The sequence below is a fragment of the Mytilus californianus genome, unplaced genomic scaffold (assembly GCF_021869535.1).
Source record: "Mytilus californianus isolate M0D057914Y unplaced genomic scaffold, xbMytCali1.0.p SCAF_2, whole genome shotgun sequence".
NCBI lineage: Eukaryota > Metazoa > Mollusca > Bivalvia > Mytilida > Mytilidae > Mytilus > Mytilus californianus.
In genome coordinates, this window is record NW_026262668.1 from 52,819,463 (window position 1) to 52,832,679 (window position 13,217).

Below are 13,217 nucleotides of genomic sequence, written 5' to 3' on the forward strand. Positions count from 1 at the left end.
AAAAGGGATGATAAAAATACAGTATTTTGGCAAAGTATAACAAAATTGTATGCGGAAAGTATTACACAATCTTTTGTGTAATATCTCTTTAGGGTCAGAAATATTAGTTGAAATCTTTGATTGTATGTTCCTGCATATGTCTGTTTTTTTACATATAAATGTCACAATAAGAATGATTTATAGTATTGTCATTCATATTTAATATGTTTAATTGTTTCAGTTGAAGATGGATTGAAAGAGCTCAATCAGAATGTAAAGTATTTTGTATTTGTTTTGAGCACCCATGGAGAGGAAATCCCAGAAAATGGAATGCACTATCAACACTACTTTTTCACAAGAGATGGCCAGTTTAGAACTCAAGACTTAATGGATAAGGTGAAAGATATAGATGGACTAAAAGGGAGAATGAAATTGTTTTTCTTACAGGTTGGTTTCATGATTTGTGTATTTTCAATCTATCAAAACTTAAACAAAAGTACAATATATAAATATATTTCAATATAATCACATTTTAATCTTTAAACTTGTCAATGACAGATATTCAAAGAAGTGTAAATCTACGTAAACTATAAAGACATTGTCTAGTGTACTTAATTTCATGATCAACAATTTAAAAGATACTGAAAGTGACATAAATTTGCTTTCAAAAAATAGAATAGATATAGGTTATCTCAACTTTATGGGTATCGCTATATATACAGGGTATACATCCTTCAATTTCTATTACAGTAAAGGGTGCACCAAATTATTCAAAAACATTTTTAGTTGTTTCATTAATATTTGGATTACCAGCACCAGTGTCATTATCAACCGTTGTATGCCTCTGCCTTGGTGGTGGGGCATTAAGTGTTACCCTTGTCCGTCCATGCATCCCAAAATTAGTTTCCGTTCTCTAACTTTACTTTGCCTCAATGTTATGAAAATTATACACAATGTTTATTACCATATGCATTAATCACATATCAAGTTCGAATTTGGGTGGTGTCACTTATACAGTTCTCTAATTATAACCCTTTATAACGTTATATGCAAGCGGGGACACCATCTGTGTCCCATTGACACATTCTCTATTTATTCTTAAATGTTCTTGAAACGTTTGGAGTGTTATATTATTTATCACACAAGTTTGCTTATTCTTGAAATTACTGTTAATCATTTTTTCTTGCTGGTTTTTATATTGTCTTTAAAGCATATTTTCCATGCTTTTGTTAGTTATTTCTGTTTATTTAAATAAAAGTTGATAAGATTTTCATTCATATGACATCTATTAAAGTAGGGTAGTGCTGGAGCAAGGTTTGTCAGTTTAGAATTTAAACCAGTTTATTCTAGTAGAAAAGCCACAGTTTTCACATTGTTTTTCGAATTGTAAGTTCACATTTAGTGCAAATGAGTTTGACAATGTTTTTTATGCCCCCGCTGCAGCGGAGGGGGCATTAAGTTTTTAACCTTGTCCGTCCGTACGTCCAAAAATAAGTTTCCGTTCTCTAACTTTAGTTTGCCTCAGCCAAATGTTATGAAACTTATACACAATGCTTATTATCACCAAACACAGATCGAGTTCCAATTAAGGTGGCGTCACTTTCACCGTTCTCCAGTAATGTCCCTTGTTAAAGGAAAAAATTGCTAAACTTTAGTTTGCCTCAACCAAATGTTATGAAATAAAAACACAATGCTCATGATGCTTATTAACACCAAACACAGATCAAGTTTGAATATTGGTGGCGTCATTTTTACCGTTCTTGAGTTATGTCCCCTTTATAAATGGACAAATTGCAATTTTCCGTTTCCGCAATCTAACTTTACTTTGCCTGTACCAAATGTTCTGAAACTCATACACAATACTTACTACCACCAAATACAGGTCCAAATGTGATTTAGGTGGCTTCACTTTTACCGTTTTCCAGTTATGTCCTTTTATAAATTGGAAAATTGCTAAATTTGCTGTTTCTGCACTCTAACTTTAGTTTGCCTCAAGCTTATAACTACCAACCACAGATCAAGTTCGAATTTTGGTAGCATAGCTTACATCATTCTTGAGTTATGTCCGTTTGTGAAATGAAAATTGCTGCATTACAAGCGGGGCATCTGTATCCCATGGACACATTCTTCTTTTATTTTGATATATTTATATACTGAGTTCAGTATATACATATATTTTTTTAATCTTGTCTCGCACCTGTGTATTTATAAGGTCACCTGGCCCTATTGTAGTCTTTTTTTTAACTTTTACAAAAATCTTCTCCTCTGAAACTACCTGATCAAATAGAACCAAACTTGGCCAAACCTTACATATATATATGATAGGTTATAGTTTTTCAAAATGTGCCCTTTGATCCACCCAGACAAGCATCATTGCTGCCAAGGCTAAAAATGGAACATAGGGGTGTAATGCAAGTATCTTTTAAATCTTGTTAAACATTAAAGTTATAGAAAATTTGACGTGGAAAAAAAACCTCAGAATATTAATATTCATCAACCAACCATTTTGATCAAAACGGTCAGAAGATTCCGTAATTACAGGAGATATTGCCTTTAAAAGACGATTTGTTTATCTATTTTTTTTTGCAGAAACTATAGTAGATAGATAAAAAATAAACTACACAGCAAAAGTGATCATCCAGACAAGATATACAAATAGGTCGACATACTATGGGTTCAGTTATTTTTCGTGGGACCATTTTTAGTGGATTAAGGAAAAAATGTAAATTTGTGGTTTTCACAAAGTCTGCATACCAGCCTATAGAAAATGTGTACTTCGTTGAACATTTAAATTTTTGGTGCAATTTTCCCCCTACAAGTCCACAAAAAAAGTTTGGTATACAACGACTGTTAAGAAATCCAAAATCTACCCACCCCTTATAAGAAGTAATGTCCATGAAAGGCTCTTTTTACATGTGTTTGTGGGTTTTCTTTGTGTGGAAACTATAGATGGAGATAAACTGTTATAAAAAATATGACTAGCAGATAAAGATCAACTATTTAGTGAACATAGTATAGATTGCCCGTTGGCATCTGATAGAAGTATTTGCCCTTGAAAGATTATTGTTTACCCATTTGTGTAAAAACTATAGCAGATACAGAGAAAACAGGCTTGAAATTATCAGTCGACTCCTTACGGGAGTTATTGCCCTTGAAGTAATTTTTTTTGCGTTTTTGCTAGAAACTTTTTGAAATATTCTTTCTGCATTTTGAGGAGTGATATTTTCAGTTTCCTTGGAGCCTCTAGTTCCGGAATTAAATAAAATACTAGTAATAACAAATCGTCCATTATTGATTTGTATAGTTTGGAAGATTAACACATATGTAAAAATGTATTGCCAGAAGGCAATTGACGGTTTTAAATCTTCTGTTATTCTGTCAATTAATAAATCATCAGATTTATAGTCAATATAAAGATAAAAAGATGTGATATGGTTGTCAATGAGACAACTCTCCAACAGAGACCAATTGAAATAGAACATAAGAACAAACTATAAAATTTAGTTGAAAAGGGCTTATCTCGTCTGATTGATACAAAGCACATAAAAACCCTAACAAAAACACAAAAGATACAAAGTAAAGATCTGAAAGTACTCGTAGTTACTGAAAGTTGTTCAAAGCCAATAACAGCTTATAAAAAAATCAATTGTCTAAGACTACATTATCAATCAATACACATACAACATCCAATGGATTTATTGTAAAGACGTAATCATTAATAAACTCATTTTCATTTGTTAAATGTCTAAATAAATCAACAATGAAATCTGTTCGTTTTCTGACACGCCAGTTAAATATTTAATTACATTTAATTATTAGGGGTGGAAAGAGCTCGCGTTGTTCTTGAATGATTTCAAACATCATAATCATATTTGCCATAATATACATTTCTATCTGGTGCAAGGTAAATCGCACAAACTTATTAACGCTTATCATTTAACATAATATATTTATCAATTTTCATAAAATCATACTATTACCACAATATTTCACAATAATATAAAAAAAAATGGTTTTAATACTTTACTTTTGCACTTTTTGTCCCCCGCGGGACTTATATTTTATCCGAAACTTGTATTGTTGTAGCAGGTTAGCATTTTTTTACATCAGATGTGCAGCCACTTCCTTCTTGTCGATAGTTGGAAATTTTACAACACTAATTGTACAAGGAATTTTTTCTTGGCTTTTATGGGAGGGAATACTTTCATATTTGGTCTGAAGCTTGATCATATTTAGTTGTAGTGTGTATGCAATGTGTACATCTGCCATGCAGCCAATTCCTATTTGCCGATAGTTTGAAATTTTGCAACACTCACTGTACAATTTTTTTGTCAAATTTAACTTTGCTTCTAAGAACAGGAACAATTTTATATGTGGTCTGCAGCTTGAAAATGTTGACTTGTGGCATGTTAGCAATTTTCACAACTGCCGTGCAACAACTACTTCCAGTTTGCCGATAGTTTTTAATTTTACAGTACTCATTGTACAAGGAATATTTTGTCAAACTTGTCTTGTCTTCTTTGGAAGGGATTGATCAGTTATGCTTCAGTATACATGTTACCTCAATTAATTGCATGAGGCAACACAGGTTCATGAACTGGTATTGGTCTTGTTAATGGTATTGCGGGTAATTTCAAATTTTAAAATGTTATGAGACCCTTTGCACCATTTTGTGATCAACAATTTTTGTGAACTTTACTACAACTGACCTTGGATTTTTTGCTCTGTTCATGCTTTTCCCTAGACATAATGCTCTGTTCCGTGGGGTATAATGATTTTAACACGTCCGTCCGTCTGTCCGTCAGTCCGTCCGTCCGTCAGTCCGTCCGTCCGTCAGTCCGTCCGTCTGTCAGTCCGTCAGTCCTGTTCTTGTCATCGCAACTCTTCTGAAACCACACAACATGATTTCATGAAACTTTATAAATGATAAGGACATACTATGTAGATGTGCATATCGACAGGAATTTGTGATTCAATTTTTTTTCTAGGAGTTATGCCGCTTTGAACTTAGAATTTTTGCCTTAATAGACTACTGCAAAAGTTTGTCATCTCAACTCCTCTGAAACCACACAACAGAATTTTATGAAACTTGATAGATAGTTAGTACATACTATGAAGATGTGCATATCGACAGGAAATTATTATTCATTTTTTTTTCTAGGAATGATGCACCTTTGAACTTACAAAATTGGCCTAAATTTACTACTGCAACAGTTTGTCATCACAACTCCTCTAAAATCATGCAACAGAATTTCATGAAACTTTGTACATAATAAGTACATAATATGTAGATGCACATATCCACAAGAAATGTTTATCAGTTGACCTTTGTAGGAGTTATGAGTCTTTTAACTTGGGAATCTGGTGAGATATGTTTGGCAAGTGACAATGTGGGGGCGTGGGGTATGTGAGTGCACTCACAAAGGTTCTTTAATTGCCCCTGAAATGTTGTTTTTATTAGTAAATTTCAAAGTTTTTTGGTAAGCCACCTGGAAACAATTGATTTATTACATTAATTTCAACTGGTAATATCTTCTCTCAAACAGGTTTATCGGAGTGTAATGCATGATAGAGGTCTTTGTTGTCAACAAAATAATTCACTGTAATATATTACAATTTGTTTCCTTTTGTATATATTCATTAAAAATTTACATCATCAGCTAGGACCAAGGCTTTGATTGCCAAAGTACTATGTACAACCAGTCATATTTTCTTAAGACACCGAAGTGACAGGGTTCACTAAACATTTATCGCCCATCAAGAAGACAACATAACAATATTAATTTCACATTTTATACAAGAATCTACAAATGCAGTTAGCTGGATCATTCTCCACCATCCGTACTATCTTATTGATTTTCTTAAGATTTTCAATTGTGCTAGTCTTAATTTTTGATGAGATGGTAGCCACGATAAAAGGAATGTCACGACTTGATTGTCAGGCTAACCATAGTAATCATAACCATAGTAATTGTTCAATATGGTGAAAGAGGAAATGTCACCATGTCTGTATCTATAAGCAATCTTCAATATTCTGTCATTTTATTATGTTGGAAAATATTTGGAAGATTTAAAGGATTCTTTCCGAACCTTGAACAGAATCCTTACCTGAATTCATTGTTACACTATTCTCGAAAGAACTGGATCCTATCGAAAGAACATCAACAACATGAACTGCTTTAAAACATGAAAATAGAATTAAAAGACACATTGATGTTGGAAGAAAACAAAAAATTACACGTAGCAAAGACCTGCATGTTAGACATAAGATACGACCAGTGTCTAATGTACATTATGTCAATAAAATACTGCTGAATCAATCTATTACCTTGTTCTTCCACAATCTAACAGTGTTGTTTTAACTTTTTATAGCACTTTAAGAATACATCAGCAAGACCATATACATACCTGTTTAAGCACAAGACCTAACCTCTTGCTTTAGCTTCTTGAGGAGGTCTCAAGAAGACGTCTCTTTGCATCATTTCTTCTTGAAGGAAATCAGTTTTAATGTCGACGGAATTGATTGACCATATTTTACTTGCAATGATTAACAATAATAGTTGTAGAGACTGCTTTTCACATGTTAGATCACATCTCAGCAGTCTTCTTCAAAACGTGTCATTTTTTTATGCAACTCATTCTCCCAATTCTTTCATAGTATAAACGTACCTTGTGGATACACAGTTTTGACCATTGTCCTCAACTTCTTCGAATTCATACACATTGTGTTTCCTGAGGCCTGACCAGTTATCCAGTTCTGCCTCTTTAGCATCGTTAAAATCAATACTACTTAACAGTATATCTTCACACTCATCATCTGACATCTTTTAAATCTTTGACTGGTCTTAGATTAATAGATAACTAATACTTTTACTGTTTCTGGACTACTGTATACTATGTATGCCAGTTCTTCTTATCAGTTGTAGTCTTTATCTGCAAAAAATATTGCTTCTTTTGCTTCATTTTCACCTGGAATTTTTTGCTTTTTGCTTGTGACACATGATCATCATTATGTTCCATATTTTCCAAACTGTCAGCAATACTCTAACCTGCAAGTTTTCACCATTTTCTTGGCTCTCACCATTGTCAGTATCATTATGGTGAGGTTCTTCTTCATCAATCTCATGGAGTTTACTTTGCTGTATATTTACGTGTAAAAAACTTTTGTTTTCTTCCAACATCAATGTCTCTTTTAATTCTATTTTCATGTACTCGCACACTTGCTTCTCCATATCTAAGAAAAACAACTACATTGTCTTCACTTTTAACCCAGTCAGGTCCGTTCCACTGATTGTCACGAAGGAAGAAAACTATTTTTGAATTTTTCTAATGAAGGTCTGCTTTACCTATGTAGTGCCCTTCTTACTTTCCTAGGGAAATCTGCTACTATAAAACAATTTTAGCGTCATGCTAGTCAGCTTAATGCTTTCCCATAACCTATTTGTTTTACCTTCTAATGCAGGAGGCTTATTAACAAAATAGATGATGGTATGTTTGGAATCCTTCCATTAACTATTTGATATGGACTATTTAACCACCAAAATACTGTTCTTAATATGAACTGCTTAACTGATTGCAGTCTCCCATGAAAAGTTAGAGCTCTTTCTCTTTTTTTTTTGTTGTTTCTGCAAGAGCTGCATTGTGTCTTTCCGCTACTCTATTGGACCATGGACTGTTTTTTTCACTAACATCTTAAAAATTTCTGCCATGCCTCGAAATATCTGTGTATTGCTGTGTGTTTGTGTTTCTACATTGGCTACAGGTATAGGGAAAGGGTTGAGATCTCACAAAACATATATAACCCAGCCGCATTTTTGCGCCTGTCCCAAGTCAGGAGCCTCTGGCCTTTGTTAGTGTTGTATGATTTTTAATTTTAGTTCATTTATATGTTTTGGAGTTTAGTATGATGTCCATTTTCACGGAACTAGTGCACATTGTTGTTTAGGGGCCAGCTGAAGCCCGCCTCCGGGTGCGGGATTTTCTCGCTGTGTTGAAGACCCATTGGTGGCCTTCGGCTGTTTTCTGCTATTTGGTAGGGTTGTTGTCTCTTTGACACATTCCCCATTTCCATTCTCAATTTTATTACCTTCACCTCCATTTTCTGTGTAAACACCATCCGATATCAGTATAAACTTATCTACAATAACGTTTGAATCCTTTCTTCTGGTGATTGCAGCCACATTCAATCTGCTGATTAACTCAATTATATATCTATAATAAAAGTAATGGTCAATTTCATAAAGGTTTTCAAATTGTTTCTTTTGATAGAAAGTAGAACATAGGGGGTAAAATGCAAGTTTTGTCTTTTAAGTAACAAGTTTTACATTTTTTCCATCATTTTTGCCTATTATCTTAATTGAAAACTATAATGAATAGAGTGAAACTTTAAGTAGGGAAAGATTTTTTTTTTTTGCATCATTGGCTTTATTTTTTAAACTATATATGATAGATGGATATAAATTTAAAAAGTAAACATATCAGCAAGACAAGATCTATGAATAAGAGAACATGACCCAAATCAGCGATCAGGTCACTTTTAGCTCGCCTGGCTCAAAGGGTCAAGTAAGCTTTTCTCATCACTTGGCATCTGTAATCCATCGTCGCCGTTAACTTTTACAAAAATCTTCTCCTCTGAAACTACGTGGTCACAATTTAACAAACTTGTTACAATCATCATTTTGGGTTATCTAGTTTAAAAAATGTGTTTCATTATCCTACCCTCCAACCAACATGGCCGACATGGCTAATAAAGAGCTGCGCCATGAGCGCATGATATGCCCATCGCTTTTTCAAAGAATGAAGTTCCATAACTCATCAATGTCATATCAGAAATTTATAAAAAAAACTAAAGGGAGGTAATGTAAATAGATATAAGCCAGTCACCAAAGTTTCATGAAATCTGTTCAAACCACTTTTGAGTTATTGTCCGAAAACTGGAAAACCAACTCTTTTTTATGAATAAAATCCCATAACTGGGAAACGTAAAACCTAAAATTTATAAAAAAAAATCGAAAGGGAGCTTACGTCAATAGATATAAACAATTTACCAAAGTTTCATGAAAACTGCTCAAAGCATTTTTGATTTCTAGTCCGAAAACTGGAAAATCCCCCTTTTTTAATGAATAAAACCCCATAACTCGGAAACGTAAAATCTAAAGTGTTTTTGAGTTATTGTCCGAAAACTGGAAAATCCCTCTTTTTTAATGAATAAAACCCCATAACTCGGAAACGTAAAATCTAAAGTGTTTTTGAGTTATTGTCCGAAAACTGGAAAATCCCCCTTTTTAATGAATAAAACCCCATAACTCAGAAACGTAAATTCTAAAATTTATAAAAATCGAAAGGGAGCTCACGTCAATAGATATAAACAATTCACCAAAGTTTCATGCAAATTGGTTAAAGCGTTTCTGAGTTATTGTCTGACATGTTGACGACGACGACCGGACGGACAGACGGTCGGACGGACGGACGGACGGACAACGGTATACCATAAAACGTTCCGTAAACGGCGTATAAAAATAGAACATAGGGTGAAATGCATGTTTTGTCTATTATCTTGAATACCGCTATAAATACAAAAAATCTGACAGGCGAAAATGTTCAAAATGTTGAGATCTATCGAAATGTTCATTTCAATCAAAGCTGTCAGATGATTTATTATAGGAGTTATTATCCTTAAAGGACACATTTTACCAATTTTTTCCATTGTTGCGTATTATCTTGAAAGTTATAATAGATACAGAGAAACTTTGAGCAGCAAAAATGATCAGCAAGACAAGATCTACTAATAAGTAAAAATGGCCGAAATCATCGACAACTTTCTACAAGAGTTATTTCCCTAGGCATAGGCGAGACATAGGTATTGCTTTTCTGACGGCGACGACAATGACGATAGATAAAAATTTACATAAGAAACGATCATCAAGACAAGATCTACGAATAAGTCGTATGGACAACATTGGCCATTGACTCCTTACATGACTATTTTTACACATTTTTAGACATTTGTCTATTATCTTGAAAACTATAATACATAGATAGACACTGTAAATAGCAAAAATGTTCTGCAATACAAGATCAACAAAAAGAGATTTTTGTCATGAATTCTATTCTAGTCCACAATGTTGGAGAGTATTCATTGTTGAAGATTCATATAGACCTAGGTGGAGGGGGCATTAAGTTTTACCCTTGTCCGTCTGTACGTCTGTCGGTACGTCCATACGTCTGGACGTACCGAAATTAGTTTCGGTTCTCTTTACAAATGGAAAAATTGCAGAATTTTTCGTTTCCGTTCTCTAACTTTAGTTTGCCTCATTAAAATGCTATGAATCTTATACATAATGCTAATATTACCACAAAACACAGATCAAGTTTGAATTTTGGTGGAGTCACTTTTACTATTCTAGAGTTATGTCCCTTTATAACGTTATTTGCAAGCTGGGGCATCATCCGAAGACATATTTGGTTTCCGGACAATAACTTTAGTTTAAGTAAATGGATCTCTATGAAATTTTACCAGAAGGTTCAATACCACAAAAGGAAGGTTGGGATTGATTTTGGGGGTAATGGTACCAAAAGTTTAGGAATTAGGGATTTTTTTTTCAATTATTGCCAGTATTGCGCAATAGCAAGAAATCTTCAATTGAAAAGAAATACAAATCTTTTAACCAATTTCAATGGGATTAAATTAAGTCTTTAATTTTTGGGGGTTCTTACCTTGTATTACTATTTTGGATACTGGGCCCCATTTTTAAATTGGTCTACATTGAGGTCCAAAGGGTCCAAAATTAAACTTTGTTTGATTTCATCAAAAACTGAATTATTGCGGCTCTATGATATACTGAATCTTATTGTGCATTTAGATTTTTTATTTTGGGCCCTGTTTTCAAATTAGTCCACATTAAGGTTTGAAGGGTCCAAAATTAAACTTTGTTTGATTGCAACTTAAATTAAATTTTTGGTGTTTTTTTATATGCTGAATCTAACCATGTTGTTAGATTTTTGATATCAGACCATACTAGGTAAATTAAATGTCCCATTTCAAATTTTTAAGATCTTTGATCACATTTATTTTGTGTCAGAAACCTATATTATGTCAAAAATTTGATCACAATCCAAATTCAGACAGTATCAAGCTTGAATATGGTGTCCAAACTTGCTCCAACTGTTCAGGGTTCGACCTCTGCGGTCGTATCAGGCTGCGCTCGGCGAAGCATTTTATTTGTAATTAACATTTGCATGCAGTAAAGGATTAAAGTTTTATTTGACAAATTTGTAAACCTTCATGCATTGTTATGAAACATGGACAGAAGCAAATCTTCAAGATCAAGAAACAGCATCTGTAGAAAAAAAGTTTGCTTTTCCGTGTTTTATGAACTGTTAGTGTTATTACTTCCACTGGGTCGATACCTATGATGGTGGAATGTTAGTTTCGAGGGTATCACCAGAGAAGTAGCCATGCAGTACTTTGGTACTGGCATGGAAATACATATATTGTGTTATTAGAATTTGCTGTTACAAATTTCTGGAAATTATTCTAAATTAAGGAATACATCTCCCTTATGCAAAAATTTTATTCCTTGCCCAGCTTCAGCTATACTTGTTGTCTTTTTGGTTTATAAGCTCTTGATCTCTTTATAAAGTTGTGTATTTTTTAATATTTTGACCTCTAGCATCACTGAAGAGAAATTTATTGCCGAAATGTCCATCTGGTGCAGAAAAATTGGTACCGTTTATGTTATTACTGACAAGTGGACTTACTTCTTACAGTCAACATTACACTTGTACATTAACAGCAGGAAAAGCAGGCGCTCTACAGGGCTCTGCCGAATGATAATTGTTCGGGTTGACATGTTTGAAACAAAAACAGAAACTTTATACTTGATACCATTAGTTCATTCAGTAAATGATTGTGTTGAAGAGATTAATTATATTAAGGTTTATCTGTTTCAGGCATGTAGGAGTAGAGCCACAAATACAGAACTTGATAATAAAGAGACCGGATTCAAGTTGTCACTAAAATTAACAAAAAGCGTTCAAACACCAGAACAACAAAGTAAGAGTATTGGTGACCCAGATGCTGTAGGCCATATGCCATCCTTCTCTTCTAAAACATCAAAAGGTTATGATCAACCTGATGCAAAAGCCTATATGCCTCCAAAAGAGGAAGAAAATGATGCGAATAAAGATGCTGAAGCTGAGACAATAGAGATTCCACATTGTGATATAGATCCTGAAGCTGAGACTAAAGAGATTTCGCATTGTGATAAAGATTCTGAACTGGAGACAAATGAGATGCCACATTGTGACAAAGATGCTGAACCTGAGATTAAAGAGATTTCGCATTGTGATAAAGATTCTGAACTGGAGACAAAAGAGATGCCACATTGTGACAAAGATGCTGAACCTGAGACAAAAGAGATGCCACATTGTGACAAAGATGCTGAACCTGAGATAAAAGAGAATCAAAACTGTGATGAAGATGCTGAACTTGAGAAAAAAGAGATTCCATATTGTGACACAGATACTGAATTTGAGACAAAGAAGATTCCACATTGTGACGAAGATACTGAACACGAGACCAATGAGATTCCACATTGTGACAAAGATGCTGAATCTGAGACAAAAGAGAATCAAAACTGTGATGAAGATGCTGAACCTGAGACAAAACTGGAGACAATAGACATTCCACATTGTGAAGATTGTGTTGTGGTATTTGGCTCTATGGCTGGTAAGAAAAAAACATATCCTTTTTATTTCATGTTTTATTGAAATCGGTACATTCGTTATTTGAAATACCATCAAATACTTGTATCTTACCCGAGCCTCTATAACATGAGTGAATACTGTGGATTCATTCATTTTCATGTGTACCAATTTCAGGAATGAAGGGAAAATTGCATGTTCGTTGATATTTGATTTTCGTGGTTTTTCCAAAGTCTGCATACAAGCTTATAGAAAATTTGTACTTCGTTGAAAATTTTAATTCATGGTTCAACTAAACCCACGTAATCAACGGAAATTGGTATCCCACGGATAATAATGAATCTACAGCAACCTATACAATATATATTGTATTTGTTTTTAATATAGGGTCCAGGACAAAAGCCCCTGGACAAAAAAGCTCATAGACAAAAGCTCCCACATAGGAGCCCCGAAGACAAAAGTCCCCTTGGACAAAATATAAAAAAGAAGATGTGGTATGATTACAAATGAGACAACTCTCCACAAGAGACCAA

At 33.8% G+C, this 13,217-nt stretch overlaps 1 protein-coding gene across 1 annotated transcript; it reads left to right on the top strand.

The window, feature by feature from the left end:
• The first annotated feature begins 227 nt into the window (after nt 1-227).
• On the top strand, nt 228-12,890 carry LOC127728985 (clumping factor B-like). The gene is made up of 3 exons (XM_052236561.1): nt 228-426; nt 11,932-12,709; nt 12,862-12,890. The coding sequence occupies exons 1-3, from the start codon at nt 310-312 to the stop codon at nt 12,888-12,890; spliced, it is 924 nt and encodes a 307-aa protein (XP_052092521.1). The 5' UTR covers nt 228-309.
• Nucleotides 12,891-13,217: the final 327 nt, after the last annotated feature.